Raw genomic sequence first — 16,125 nt, forward strand, 5'->3', positions numbered from 1 at the left:
GGTTTAAAGTACTAAAAAAACTTTTAGTTTTGGGATTAGCTCTTTTAGAAATTTAAATAAGATAAAACTATAATTTTTGTTATCCTTCTCCTTACTTAGTGTTAGTAGTTAGTACTTCTTAAAAAAAAAACTAAAAAAAAAATACTATTGTCATACGTTTTACATACCAAAAAGTTTACTAACTAAACCTATTAAACATGTTAAGGTTTTTTCCATCAAAAATTACTAATTAACTTCTTCGATAATTTTGATACAAATTTGAAACTACTCTAATAATTTTCACTAAATGTTTGTAGATAGTTAACTCTTATTTTTTTAACTAAACTCATTTGTAGAGCCCGAAGCTACAGTTTTTATATATCAGGTGATTTAAGAAAAAAGCCAAATTGTTTGAACAGAACAAATTTTAATGTTTCTGCAGTTTGTATGAGTTCTTTGCAACATATTTCACAAATAGAGGTAAATTCTACATTCATTTATTATACAAACTCATTACTAATATATTTTATAAGTACATATGTTTTCTAATTTATTTATTATGTTGCTTAACGTGACTTTTGATTAAGTGTGATGTAATTTTCTTGAACATTACTCACTTGAAATATATAAACAATGTATTTAACATAATTTTATTTTTAGCAGAACAAAAAAATATAAAATTTAGATATATGATTTTCAGTAGTATTTTTAGTAATTGAAATCAGTGTTGGTTTATCTGAAATTGTGCACACCATATATAATAAAATATTAAAAATTTTAATGGTAAAACGTGATCTAAATTATAATCTGACAACTATTTTTGCCTTTTTGATTCTTGCAAGTAATTATAGTAATAATTGGAAAAAACACTGTCTATACATTATGTGGTATAAATTAATGTGTAATATATAAATATGTTTTATAATTTTTAACAGTGTAATTAAAAACAAATTTTACTGTCATTGCTTGACATAACATTGTTTGCTGTTTTATTTAAGTACAATGTTGAATAATGCATCAAGACTATCAGTTAAACATATGGGTTTAAGGTCTATAATCTATGGATTATGAAGTAACTTGTACATTTAAATATTTACAAGAAATTTGTTTAAAAGTTTTAATAACACACTTAGTTGAACATTAAAATTGTCCTCGACACTTAAGTTTAAAGGTTTAAAGTTAGAAAGGTTTTTTAAAAGGTCTTAGGACCAAACATTTAAATGTCATTCAAAACCAAGTAGTTGACAAAAAAATATTGCAATGGCAAAAAGTCATGCATCCATATCAGAGCAGTTCTAAAAAAAATTTAGAGTGTAAATTTAAATAAACTGTTGAAGTATTGTTAATATTATCAAGTTTTATAATGTAAACCTATAAAGAAAAAAAAAAAAACAAATTTCATGGCTATTTTTATCAAGAGTTAAAAAATGATAATGAAAATGTATCTCCTAAACTTATTATGCTTAACACCTTGAACATTTAGGTAGCTTTTTAGCATGACAAAACAAGTTGCTTTAATGAATTTACAGATTAAAAATAATAATTTTATGACTAAAATTAGAAAAAAGCTTATTTTAAATAATTTACTTTAAACTAATAACACACTTCAATGCAATTTTTTATTTTTATATTGATATTTTAATAATTTCTTGTAATTTCTTTAAAACTTATAAAACTTTTATTCCTGGAAAAACCTGGAATTTGACAATTTAGGCTAAAAAAACTGGAAAAGTCAGGAATTTGAGAAATTAAAAAAAAACCTGGAGTTTTGAACAAAATCACTAAAATACATGAAAAGTTAAAGAATATTGAACAATTTTTCCTGTTAACTAGTGAAATTTCAAATTAGTACATAAAATCTATTATACAGATAAAAAATTTCTGTTATCATCAAATATTTTCAAATAAAAAGCATATTAAAGTAACTTTACAGTATTTTCAATGTTAAATACTATTATGACAGTTTTTTACCTTAAACTCAATTTTATACATAAAATAGATATAGTTTTACAAGTAGAATTTCTCAAAAACTGGAAAAAGTTTCTTAAAAACTATTGGCAACCCTGTATTGCTCTCTCAAGCTACCTTATTCGCGTCAATTTCCTTAGTTCTGCAAAGCTTTTTCAAAAATTACTTTGAATTTGTAATGCAGTAAAAAGTTACTGGTGGCTTAATAAAAGATCTGCAAATTGAGACCAAGTTAAAAAAGACTGTTCCCCTTATGTCTTGATAATAATAATAATAATAATAATAATAATTATATAGATTAAAATATATATTAAGAAATAAAAATTTATCTTTAAATTTAAATTTATATGTCAACTCTTATCTTTATTTTATATAGTTTCCATTATTAGTTTATAAATCTAAAAAGATCAATTTCCTTACAAAACACAATTTACAGTTGTGTAATATTGTTTTATGTCATATAAATAAATATATATATTATATTTTAAATTATTAAGGTGTCAGTTATTTGACCAATGAAAACTTAAATTTTAATAAATATTATAAAACTAAATAGTCTTAATTTAGGTTATGATTTTTTCACAAAAAGTAAAAATATTTTTATTGTTTATCTGGTATTAAACCATTTTATGATCAGTATTTATGAGGTCATAAACTATACAACTTTGTTGTTTTAAACTGCAGTAAAATATCTGTAAAAACAATGCAGCTTCAAGTTTTTTGATTTTTATAGTACAAAATTAAACTTAAAATATTTAAGATGTAAAATTCACAACTCTATTAGCTCTGTTGTTTTTATTAATTACACTTTGTGAGCATTGATGCAAGTTAACAATTAAAAGGTTGTTTTTTAATAAACATTAATATTAAATGATTGTATTTTAGCTGTTTACTAATACTTGACATTTCAAAGCACAGAAATAGGTTTTAAACATATAATTTTAAGATAACAAAACAATTTTGTATCGAAAAAAGTATTGATTACTAAATATTTTTAAAAGTATTCTATATCACTAATTAATACTAACTTTAGGTAAGAAAAAAAACTTAAATAAATTATTTAGTTATATAATCTTTATTCAGTCTTTGCTTAAAGACTAAATTACTGTTTTACCACTAAAATTTTGTTCATAAACTTTGAGGTTAATTTTTCTGCTATGATGTGGCTTTCAGCATATTAGATTTAAATTGAAAAAACCTCAAAAATACAAATTATGAAGTCAATATGTGGAAATCAACCGAAAAATTTTAATAAGAAATTAACCATTTTACAAAAAAGATATACAGTAAAACGTAAAGTAGTACAGTCTAAATTATTGAAAATTAAATCTGCATTAGTCTATATTATAACTACAACTTTATTGATGAATAGTAATGAATAATGAAAATAAATACTGGGAAAAAAAGTCAAGAGATTTGCAACTATTGTAATTTGTAACTCATAAAACTTTGGTTGTTGGAAATTATTTAGTTTTTTAAGTGCTAAATAAATTTGGTTTAAAATTTAAAGTTTAAAAGCTGTATTGAATGACTTTGATTATTGATATAAGTCAATGCAAACTGTTATTTATAATAAAATATTTAAATTTATAATTTAAAATAATTTCTGACAACTATTAGATAAATCAACTTAAAGAATATTTATTTATTGAAAATTTTAAAGTTTAGAATAATTAAAAAAAGTAAAATCTTACCAGATATTTAAAAAATGGAATTAAATTTTACTTATCTATAAAATGAAATATATTATATAGGTTTGATTTAAGTCTGTAAAATTTTATTTTTCCCACTATTGTGACATGGAGCTTTAGATTTTTTCCTTATAAACAGATACAATTATATAGATAAATATTTTTGATATTAAATATTGTGAAATTTTATTATGGTTAATTTAAAAGTAAATAGTGAAACTAAATTAAATATTTTATATAAGTATAAAAAAGCATGAACTGTTAGTAAGTTTATTTGGTTTTGTCATATTTTTTCAAAAATATTTCTCAAACTTTTGTTTGAAAATATTTATATTTTGCAAAAATAATTTTAAAGTTAATTTATTTCTTCTTCACTGGTTGTTATTATGAAACAGTCATCAACGTACCTCATATATTTGGTGTTTGGGTGCTTAGTTATGAATTTGGGTATCACTTTTTACTCAATATATCCCATTAGGATATTTGCTAATGTCGGTCCTAGAGGGGATCCCATTGCAACTCCATCAATTTGAGAGAACATTATGTTATTGAAACTGAACTCGACTGAATTTATTTCTTATTGTAAAAAAAACTAGATTCAAAATTTATAGCTAGTACAAGCATAACAACTAAAAATTGTTTGTATTGTTCAAGTTTTTTGTACCCAAAAATTTTAAATTTTACATATAAAGTTGTATTTAGTTATATTTTGTTTTGTGACACACATTAATGTTGTTGTTATAAAAAATATTGAACAGCTATAATGTTATATAATAATCTTTACTGAAAGTATGTAATTTTTTAAACACTACTGTATTTAAACCATTATATACTTAAAATTGCTTAAAATTAAGTTGATTTTATGAAAATAATTGACTTGTAATTACTTGAAGTGTTTCTTAGACTTAACATAGTTAAAAGCTACATATGAACATTATGTATACAACAGTATTTTTTCAAAAATTGTTGTTTAAATGAAACTAAACACAACAATGATTAAGAACATTAGAAATATCAGGTAATATAAAGTTATTTATTTTTATATTTTTGAATTAAAGCATTTATTAAAATACATTAATTGTTGATGTTTAAAAAAATATTTATAAATTAATGTACATACAAGCTACCCAGGATAACTCAGGATAGTTAAATATTTTTTGGAAATTTAGACAAGGTTTTTATGACATTTTTGATCTTCTTGTTTATTGAAAATTGTATTGATAGTCAGTTCTTTTGTTATTATTTAGGTATTTTAAAGTATTTAAGCTTAATTAACTGTACTTTTCATGAATTTTGGCTAGTGCTACTTGTTTTTCAGTTTTTTCAGAATAGTTGGATGTAAATCTTACAAGTTAGTCACCCAGGCTTACTTTTTGTCTGATTAAATTTCATTACCTCTAGTGCTGTTTTCAGCCTACATTTATTTTATTAATATTAATCAAGTATGGTTGGTGTAGAATATAAACATCTATCTGTACCAAGATAATTTTATGTCGTATGTCTTGAAAATAATCTGAATTTGATAACTTATTTCAGATATTAACTATGGCTGATATTGAAGTTAATACTAAAGATGAAATAATCAACAACCTTGAGGGGTTAGCTGTTGATGAAAAACAAAAGAAAAAGCGGAAAAAGAAGAAAAAAAAGAGTTAGTGATAAATGTCAATTAAAAAAATAAAATAATGATAACAAGCTATTACTCTTTACTTGAAAAATTTATAAAAAAAAAACAATTTAAAGAAAGAGTTGTAAAACACCAGAGATGGATTTTAGAAAATTTTGTGGCCTTGTAAAATTTTTTCATTGTAAAAGTTATATGTTGTAAAGCGGTTGTTATGGTTTTGCACCTAAAGAAAATATCTTAGACACATTTCTTGAAAATACTTAAACTAAAATTTTATGAGATTTTATAACATTTATAGCCACCAGAAATCAGTTTTAATTAACAAAATTTTGTGATAGAATATTAAACTAAAAAAAATAGGAAGATAATAAGATTATTAAATATTAGAAAAATATATTTTATAAACTTTACATTTATAGACAACAAAAATAAACATGTTTTGTTAGTTTTACTTTCTGGTACATTAAAAAAAAATCAGATTATTTTTTTGAGATACTGCCAATTAAAAGTTTTCAAACTTTATTGATTACGGCTAAAAGTTTATAATTATTTTATATTTCAGACAACAACAGCAATGGTGAACAAGTCAATGGAGCTAATGGGGAAGCTAAACCAGAAGTTGAAGGTTTTTTTAACTAAGTAAAAAATTAAGAAAATATGTAGCTGTTCACTATACAGTAATTTTTTTGGTTGTCATAAAAATTTATCTTAAGCTTTAGAAGCCACCAATGCAGACAATGTAAAAGTCAAGAATAAATAAATAAAGAGTTTTAAATTAATTTTGAATTCTAAAAACAACTAAAACATAATTGATGAAGCAAGATAAAAATTTGTGTTAGCTGTTACAAGTCAAAATTTTTTTCTTTTTTTAATAGCTACAAATGGAGACAATGCAGAAGTAGTAGCAGAAAATGTAGAAGCAAAACAAACCACCAAGAAGAAGAGAAACAGAAACAGGAAAAAGAAGCATGCGGTTCAAACCAACCCACCCACCATCCCTGTTAACAAGTTATTCAGTAATGGGAAATTTCCCCTCGGTGAAGAACAAGATTACCCACCACACTCAAATCATAAGTTAGTTGGTAAAAATATTTTAAACCTAGAACTTTGAACAATTTTAACATGTACAGTAGTAACATTTCGATTTGACAAAAATGTATCATATAAATTAATAATTTTTTTTTGTCATCATAAATTTTATTATTTAAAAATCATTTAAGGTAGATTTATAGTATGTTTTCAATGTTTTCGTACTATTTAAAACATTTTCTTACCTTAAACTTACCTTTTAGATAAAAATAGACTCAATGTGTACATACTTTTGAAAACTTGGAGGAAATTTTTAAAACCTGGATAAAATTTGGCAACCCTGGTTGAAGATAATATGAGTCTTTGTATTTAGTTTATAAAAAGTTATTTTGAGATTTAAAAATCATAAGTATATAATTTTTCTGCTGCTGCTAAAAAAACACAAGTAAATAGAATCAGAACACAACATGGAGCAAAAAGTGTCATGCCGAAGTGTTTTTAGAACACTCATTACCATTGATGGTAGCTCTGTTGTAAAGAGCTGTTATAATAAATATTTCTAACATTTCTTATAAAATGGAAACACTAAATGGAGTACAATATGTCAAGTATTTTTTATTAGCTCTGTTTTAAAGAGTTCTTTAAATGACTTTAAAACGAATATTTCTAATCAAATACATTCCTTACAGAATGAGAACACAAAATGGAGCTACTGAGAAGACAGCAGACGAATACGAATCGTTGTGGAATGATTTCAGACAATCGGCTGAGGCCCACAGACAGACAAGGAAGTACATGCAGGAGTATATAAAACCTGGTTTGACATGTACTAATATATGGTGAGTTATTTTAAATTTTTTAATATTTTTTGTATAATAGAAATAAATGCAAGAGTATATTAAGTTAGTTTGACGTATACTAATATTTGTTGAGTAACGATTTTTAGATAAAAAATAAAACGTATAGAGAAATCTATTTGGTCTTACTATACATAGTATATGATAGTGTATGTATGTATAAACAATTTAGTTGTTTTATAATAGCTAATTTAACACCTTGGGTTTTAAAATGACAACTAAGCAATTTTAGTTCATTATTTACTAATAAATTATCAATCGTTTATAGTGAAACACTGGAGTCAACATCAAGAAAAATGATTGATGCAAACGGCCTTGAAGCTGGTATTGCATTTCCTACAGGTTTGTGTTGCAAAATAAGTAATTAAAAAATATTAAGCATGCTTGTTTAAAAAATAAACTTATCTCTATATGCTCTTAAGTTGCTCTCTTAATAATTAGAGTGTAGATTAGTTAATTTTAAAACTTATTTGGTTTTAGAGTTTCCAAAGTAAGTAATATTGTTTATCTTTTAAAGTCTGGGCAGTGGATACATATTGTGTTTTAAGATTAGGATGTTTAGGTCTGTAGTAAATTGTTATTACAATTTAAACATACACAATTTTTACTACATACAATAAAATAATGTATAATATTTAAATACAATTTTCATCCAACAACAAGTTGTTTGTTATACTCTGTAAACCACACCTAAAAAAGATTCTTTAATTTTTTTAGGCTGTTAAAGTCTAATTTAAACTCTTCTAAATCTTAACAAAAACTAGGTTGTTCCATAAACCACTGTGCGGCCCACTTCACATTATTTACTATAATTAAATATACATTTTATACAGCTTTTTAATTAATTATTAATCTTTCAGGTTGTTCCATCAACCACTGCGCGGCCCACTTCACACCCAACGCAGGTGACAAAACTGTGCTCAAGTACGACGATGTTATGAAAATCGATTTCGGAACTCACATAAACGGCAGGATAGTGGATTGCGCCTTCACTGTCGCACCCAACAAGGCCAAGTACGAGAACTTGCTGATGTCAGTGAAGGATGCCACTAATACTGGCATCAAGTTTGCAGGTCGGTAAATTGTAAATAAAATATAAATATTTATAATTAATATATATGTATGAGAATCTGTTGGTAAGTGTTAAGGATGCCACCAATACCGGTATCAAGTTTGCAGGTTGGTACACGTTTACCATACAAATGGATTATTACTAGCGTTAATTTTATTAGTTTATAGATATGATTGTTGAGTATAAAATATGCATCTGGTATCAAAGTTACAGGTTTGTGAAACTAACAATAGAATAACATATTTTAAAAGAAAGTAGCTGTAAAGTAAATTTATCTTAAGCTTTTTGGGTTATAAAAAATAGATAGATATTGAAACTGATTTCAGCATTGCAATAAGTAATTTTTATACTTTTTGTTTATGTTAATTTGTTTTATAGGTATTGACGTGCCACTGTGTGATATGGGAGCTGCCATTCAAGAAGTCATTGAGAGTTATGAAATTGAAATTGACGGCAAAACGTATCCAAGTTTGTTTAAATTTTATTTATTTTATATTAGTATTTAAAAGTTATGAAATTGAAATTGACGGCAGAACGTATCCAAGTTTGTTTTGTTTTACTTGTTTATTGAAAAAGACAAATTACATTTGACAGTATGACTAAATTTATATTCTGGTAACTATGAAAAAATTAGACCTATTTTTTGAAAATATTAAAGTATAGTATTAAATAGATCACTAAAAATTTTTATGCGTATATCAGAGTTGCCAAAAAACCTGGAATCTTGGAAAAACCTTTTATAAATTACATACACATTTAAAAAATCTTTAACATATTTTCATTGTGGTCAAACTATTTAACACAGTTTTTTACTTTAAACTTAATTTTAAACTAAAGATATACCCTAAAACTTGTAGTTTTAAAAACCTGGAATAAATTTTGAAAACCTGGAAAAATTTGCCAAAAACATTTGGCAACCCTGGTATATATAACTAAAAATAAATAAACACAATGGAAGTCAAAGAAAATTGTATTTTACAAGTTATTAAATGCAATTGATACAAACTTCCTAAATTAAATTACCATTAGAACAAAAGTTGCTTTATAAGTCAATGCAAGCTTCTACTTAATGGTATACATTTGTATTTTAATTAATTAAATTTTGTTGAACTGGTATTTAATGAAACTTAAACAGTATAAAAAAGGCAAAACTTACATCTTTTGAATTGTTCACATTGAAATAAATTAAATGACCCATTTTAAACAAATAATCATAAAATAAGCTTTTAAGATTTATTGGAACACAAGTGACCAGTAATTATACAATAAGTTACAAAAAACACACAATTTCAAAAACACTAAATATATTTCGAGCAATTCTCATCAGTCGAGTACAAAGCTAACAAGTAATAAGAATTTATAAACTTATATAGTAACCAAATAATCATAGAGTAATTAAGAGATTCATAAAAGACAAAAGCAATTAGTAATAGTTAAAATAATTGATCTGCAGTAAAACTAAACAAAACAAAATGAAAACAATTCTTATTGAGTATTACGTAAATAAAGAAACATAATAGTCAACATCTTTTTGCTTACATAAAACAGGTTTCCATAACACAATACAAATGGCTTTTAATTTAATCAATTCGAAAACATTACTAAAAGTTTTAATAATTTTAAATCTATTTATATTATAACTGTTTGCACAAGTTGAATTACTCACTAAGTGTTCTGCAATAGATGGACGTTTAGATGTATTTTAAGATTTACACATTTTTAGTGCCAAATGCGTTGATATTAACATTATATTCCATTAACCTTTGAAACTTTTACATAGTTTTAACAAACCATAAACTCTATTTTAAATATATTTTTATTTTTTGTCTATTAATTACAATTATAAATATAAAAAATTCCATTATCAGATGTTTAAAATGACCAATACAATTTTTTTTGAATATTTTCCGTTACCCATAATTCTCCAATAATTTTTATCGTGAATTATGATAGCAATGACACAATGATAATCACACCATAACCACAGAAAACTTTTGTTAAAATTAAATATTTAAATCGCACTAAGTTCTGCCCAGTAATTAAATATTAATAGTTTACTATAAACTTAAGAGACTGCAAGCTAATTATAAACCTTAAATATTTATAAACCCATTATAAGTGAGTATGCTTTTATTGACAGTTCAAATCAGCCATTGTATATTAAATATTAGTCTGCAAATTAAAAAAAAAATGTTCCTTACTAATAGATAAACTTGTATCATGATCACAATATTTATTTCATTGTGTGTTAAATAGGTTTGTGTGAAATTTCACCACCTAAAAATACTAAAGAATATTAACTAGTTTTTATTAAGTTAGACGTTCTGTAACAATAGTGTGATTTGTAAAAACCTGAATACACTTGATCAAGTAATTTGCATAGAATAATTTTCTAGTGGTTCAGTATGCATATTTTACTATAAAGTTAAAAACCAGAATCTCATGAAATACTTTAAATATTTATAAGCCCATTATAAAGTGCTTGTGCAAGAATTATTGACAATCTCTTTTTGCAATGAATTATTAATTTAAAGTTTGTTGGTTTTCTAAAAATTTATAAATATTTAATACTAATTTAGCCAATTAAGTTATTAGAATAGTAGAACTTTTGTTAAAATGAGTATATTCATGAAATTGTGAATATTAAATCCCTTTTAGTAAATAAAGATTTAATGATAAAGATATCAGTAGTTTATGAAGCACTTATAAATATTTATAATGCTATTTAAAGCCCAACTCAGTTGTAATTAATTATTAATTTTTGAGTTTTTTCTTTCATTGTTTAAATTGATTGGCTTTGATCGCTAATTGGGTTTCCCTTTAAAACTCTTCTAATCCCTTTTGATCTGTTTTAAACTCTTGATTATTGATTTAAGGGCATAGGGGGGGGTAAACACCTTTTTTTGGTTTTAGATCTTATTTTATATAGTTTTTACTAAGCTACAAGATGCTTTTTACAGATTTTAAAAATTCAAAGTAATTTTTGAGATATATCTGGTTTAAGTCGGAGCCAACAATAGGTTCCTTATGGGAGGCGCAAACTAAAACGTCAAAAATAGACTATTTTACTAAAAATCTATCTTTTACGTTTTTTGAGATAACTACCTCAAACTTTCAGGAAATGTTTCTTGATATATCTGTAAAATTCTGTCAGAAGGAATTTTGAAAAAAATAAAAATTAAAATTTTATATAAAAAACAAACAGAAAAAACAGTTTTTTTTTTGGTTTTTTTATTATAAAATTTTTATTTTTATTTTTTAAAATTATGTTCTGACAGAAATTTCTAAATACTGCAAGCAACATTTCTTAAAAGTTTGAGGTATTTATCTCAAAAAACGTAGGAGGAGATAGATTTTTAGTGATTTCTAGTTGTTTGCCGTTTTAGTTTGCGCCTCCCATAAGGATCCTATTGTTGCCTCCGACTTTGACCGGCTATATCTCAAAAAATATTTTGAATTTTTTAAATTTGTAAAAAGCATCTTGTAGCTTAGTAAAAGCTATATAAAATAAGATCAAAAACCAAAAAAGGGTGTTTACCCCCCCCTATGCCCTAAAATACTTGCAAGTTGTATATATCTTGTGAGAAAAAAGATAAAGTATTCAAAGTGTTTTGTTAATGATGACATACAGTCTAGAGAAGCTAAAACTAGTTTACGGGAGCATTTAATTGGCTAAAAAATAATTTTTCAATATCTTTGAAGTGTAAAATAATTAAAGCTTGAATGTTAATATATGTTACACAGTCAAACCAGTTAGAAATTTATGAGGACATTGAATAAGTCAATATCGAATATTAATTTTCAAAATATTTTTAGTATTGATAAATAATAACAATAGAGAAATTAATATCAATAATAGAATATTGCTTCACAGTAAAACCAGTAATAAATTTATGTGGACACTCAATTTGGTCAATACTAAAAGTTTATTATTAAATATAATAAATACAAACAACTAATAACAATAATAAACTATTTATTGTTTCACAGTCAAACCAGTAAGAATTTTATGTGGATATTAAATTAGTCCATATCGAATAAAAGTTGTTAAAATATTTTAATATATGATAAACAATAATATTGTTTACACAGTCAAACCAGTTAGAAATTTATGTGGACACTCAATAGGCCAATACCAAATATTAATTTTTGAAATATTACAAATATTGATAAAGAATAACAATAGTGAAAACAATATTAATAATAGAATATTGTTTCACAGTAAAACCAGTTCGAAACTTATGCGGACACTCTATTGGTCAATATCAAATCCACGCTGGTAAAACTGTTCCTATTGTCAGAAACCCAGCTAATAGAGATAGAATGATTGTAAGTTTATATTATTTTTAAGTTAATAAAATAATATGTTATATACAGGTTGTCTTTTAAATTATTTATTTTATTAGTTGTCTTTTTAGTTATTGTTCATGTCCTGTTTTTGATTAAATAATAAATAAGCATACATACAAAAAAAAGCAGTTCTAAATAATACCTGAAAAAAAGTTTGCAATAGAAATATCCTCTAAAAGTCTAAAACAAATATAAACTAACTTTAATTCTATAAATGTTAAATATTTAAAAGCAATAACAAATATTTTAGGAAGGTGAAGTATACGCAATTGAGACTTTCTGTACCACGGGTCTCGGTTATGTACAGAACAGCGGCGACTGCTCACATTATATGAGAAATTTTGATACTTTTGGCAAGCCAATTCAAATTAAGTTGGTGTTATTTAATATTTTAATATATTAGATATGATTTTTGGAAAACTAGTAAGTTACAATCTCTTTTTGCCATTAATTATTAATTGCAAGTTTGTAGATTTTCTGAAATAGTATACATTTTTATACTAATAGAGTCAATTAAGTTATTAAAATAGTAGAACTTTTGTTGAAATTAGTATTTTCATAAAAATGTGTACATTAAATCCCTTAAGTGAATAAACATTTAATAAATCTATATAAATTTTTCGGAATACTTGAACACAGAGAATAGTAATTATTTGATGTAACTAGTTGTTAAAATTTATTCAGCGATGGAAAAGCAAGAAAGTTGCTTCAAAACATCGAGGAAAATTTCAGAACACTGGCTTTCTGTAGGAGGTGGTTGGATGATATCTATGGTGGCACAGGTAATTAATAGTTTTATTTTATCACAGATGTTCTTGTGCTAAAACTTTATTCCGACTAACGGCGTTTCACTGCTCTCAAATAAATTTAAGAACAGATCTACGGAGTCTATAAAATGTTAACACACATTAGAAAAAAGCAGAAAAAAGCATGTATAATTATGTATAGTGTTTATCTAGGTAGTAACTATAAATGGACTTTATGGTTTAAAAACAAAGTTTGGGATAAAAGCGTAAAATTATAAAATTGTCTACAAAAAAAAACAAATTTAATAAAAGTAGGCACCAACCTCAAAAAGCTCTAAGAATAGGCAAATTTTAAAAATGAAAATTAAATTGAGTTGTGCAGAAATGTTACGTCATAATAATTTTAACAAATTTAGCATAATAGGCAATTTAAAATTTGCCTATTCTTAGAGCTTTTTGAGGTTGGTGCCTACTTTTATTAAATTTGTTTTTTTTGTAGACAATTTTATAATTTTACGCTTTTATCCCAAACTTTGTTTTTAAACCATAAAGTCCATTTATAGTTACTACCTAGATAAACACTATACATAATTATACATGCTTTTTTCTGCTTTTTTCTAATGTGTGTTAACATTTTATAGACTCCGTAGATCTGTTCTTAAATTTATTTGAGAGCAGTGAAACGCCGTTAGTCGGAATAAAGTTTTAGCACAAGAACATCTGTGATATACATTCCGATAAGCTTAGCTTATCAGGATCTCCAGGATTTAACGCCTTATAACGTTACATCTTATAGTTTTATTTTATCAATTTTTCTAAGTATTGTTATCTCAGTTGTACTGCATTATATATGCTGTACAACTACAACCACAAGTTACATGCAGAAATGTAATTAAAACAGTCGGTTCGTATAACTAGTAAATTGAAACTTATTATGGGTAAAATGTCTCAAACAATTGTGTATTTATCCAAGACTTCTCAACAGGCAGTATGTGCTTGATGCTATAAAAATTATTATAAGCATTGTGTGTATGTAACGCATAAAAATTACTAACTAAGAAGTATGCTTTCTTTAACGCATCTTGTATAATCCCACAGGCATTATGTGTCTAATGCAGTTGAAAATGATTACTACAAATGGGAGTTGTTAAATAGGTTTACTATCTAAAATAACAAATAATTTAAATCTGTACACATTCCATATATCAATCCATGTAATAACTGAAATACTCAACAAATATGTACAGATGGGAATTGTTAACTTAAAACATAAATATACAACATACTTAAATGTATGATAAAAATACTTATTTCTGATGTAAACTTATCGGGCAGAATGTACCTGATGCAATTTAAACAGCTAGTCTAAACGGGAGTTGTTAAATTAAAACGAAAATACACAACATACTTATAATAAATAAACTTATGATATAATCTCATTACAGGCCGAATGTACTTGATGCAGCTGAAGCAGTTGGTCCAAATGGGAGTCGTGAAAGATTACCCACCGCTGTGCGACAGAAAAGGATGCTACACAGCGCAGTACGAACACACCGTTCTGTTGAAACCCAACTGCAAGGAAGTTGTAACGAGGGGGGACGATTATTAAGAAGATGGAATGAACATTTTATAATGACTTATAGTAGACTTTATTTACTGTTGTTATTGTCATAGTTTATAAGATGTATTGTTAGGATAATAACAAGTAGCCGTTTTTGTGTTTATTGATTTATTTTATAAAACTTAGATTAAACTGAGTTTTTTAAAAAGTAAGGGTTATGAATATTAAAAAACAATTGAATCTCTCTGCTACACTTTTCACTTTTTTGAAATTATACTGGTTTGCCATTGTATAATGTTGATTAATGGTTCATAATGGATAAGAGTAATAGAAAGTGGGAAGAGTTTTGGAAAAGAACAGTCTCAAGGTAATAAAAATTTAAAACGAGTTTATCGAAAGTACTAAAACAAAAAAAAATAAAAAATTATATTTTACTAAAAAATTTGAAGAAAGTATTTTTTTAGAAACCATTAGGGCCATTTAAAAATAATATTTCAAGTATTCAATTGTTTTGTTCTTCATTGTTAAATTGTCAAAAACCTATATAAAAGTAGTAACATAAATTTCTATAAAATTTCAAAGCTATTTTTTCTATTCTGAATACTCATTTGAAGTTTATTTGTTTTGAAAATGTGAAATATTAAGTTTTTGTTATTGTCTTTATTATGTTTGGCAACTACTGTGAAGACGTTTATTGTTGTTTGTCTAAATTTATTTATTTTGCCTAGACAAGTTTAAGTTGTATTAAAACTATGCATATTTTAATGCAAACATTTGTACTGCTGGGCCATATAATAGATATTCTAAAAATTAAAAACTTTAATTTAATTCTTAAAATTGAAATGAACAAAACTGAATAAGTTTTTCATAAGTAATTTATTAAATGAAGAAAACTAAAACTGGCATGAACAAAATAAAATGGCTAGCTGCTCTAATCCAGTATTGTGAGTATATTTACTGAGCTGTGTGCCTTAAAAAATTATGACAAGTAATAAAAATGTTTGCATTTTTTTGAAATTTGTATGTTTTTTTAACTTTTTTTTTTAATTTTAACGGAAAAGTACTATTGTTAAACTTATAATGGCAGCTATTCAAAATTTTATTTGCAACTTTTTTTTCTGAGATATACAAACACCTTTTTTTCTTAGATTTAGAATGCAAGTTATTTCAAATAATTTTTGTTTAACTATCAGTTTTTCGTCTTATATTTTGCATGGTTTTTACACAATAAAACAAATTAGAATA

The 16,125-nt window shown here is 25.0% G+C and overlaps 1 protein-coding gene across 1 annotated transcript; it reads left to right on the forward strand.

Annotated features, from left to right (window-relative positions):
* The first annotated feature begins 437 nt into the window (after positions 1 to 437).
* Positions 438 to 16,115, forward strand: LOC145831270 (methionine aminopeptidase 2-like). The gene is made up of 12 exons (XM_082938452.1): positions 438 to 459; positions 5,175 to 5,289; positions 5,828 to 5,890; positions 6,141 to 6,339; positions 6,984 to 7,133; positions 7,420 to 7,493; positions 8,012 to 8,224; positions 8,602 to 8,691; positions 12,446 to 12,552; positions 12,824 to 12,945; positions 13,258 to 13,355; positions 14,765 to 16,115. Exons 2-12 carry the CDS (start codon positions 5,184 to 5,186, stop codon positions 14,926 to 14,928), a joined length of 1,386 nt encoding a protein of 461 aa, XP_082794578.1. The 5' UTR covers positions 438 to 459; positions 5,175 to 5,183; the 3' UTR covers positions 14,929 to 16,115.
* The last annotated feature ends 10 nt before the right edge of the window (positions 16,116 to 16,125 follow it).

This window comes from Thalia democratica, chromosome 3 (genome assembly GCF_965202585.1).
Source record: "Thalia democratica chromosome 3, ktThaDemo2.hap1.1, whole genome shotgun sequence".
NCBI classification, from domain to species: Eukaryota; Metazoa; Chordata; class Thaliacea; order Salpida; family Salpidae; genus Thalia; species Thalia democratica.

Coding starts and splice junctions, on each gene's coding strand:
- LOC145831270 (XM_082938452.1), top strand. CDS start 5,184: ATGGCTGATATTGAAGTTAATACTAAAGATGAAATAATCAACAACCTT. Junction 5,891..6,140: donor AGCTAAACCAGAAGTTGAAG/GTTTTTTTAACT, acceptor TTTTTTTAATAG/CTACAAATGGAGACAATGCA. Junction 12,553..12,823: donor CTAATAGAGATAGAATGATT/GTAAGTTTATAT, acceptor CAAATATTTTAG/GAAGGTGAAGTATACGCAAT.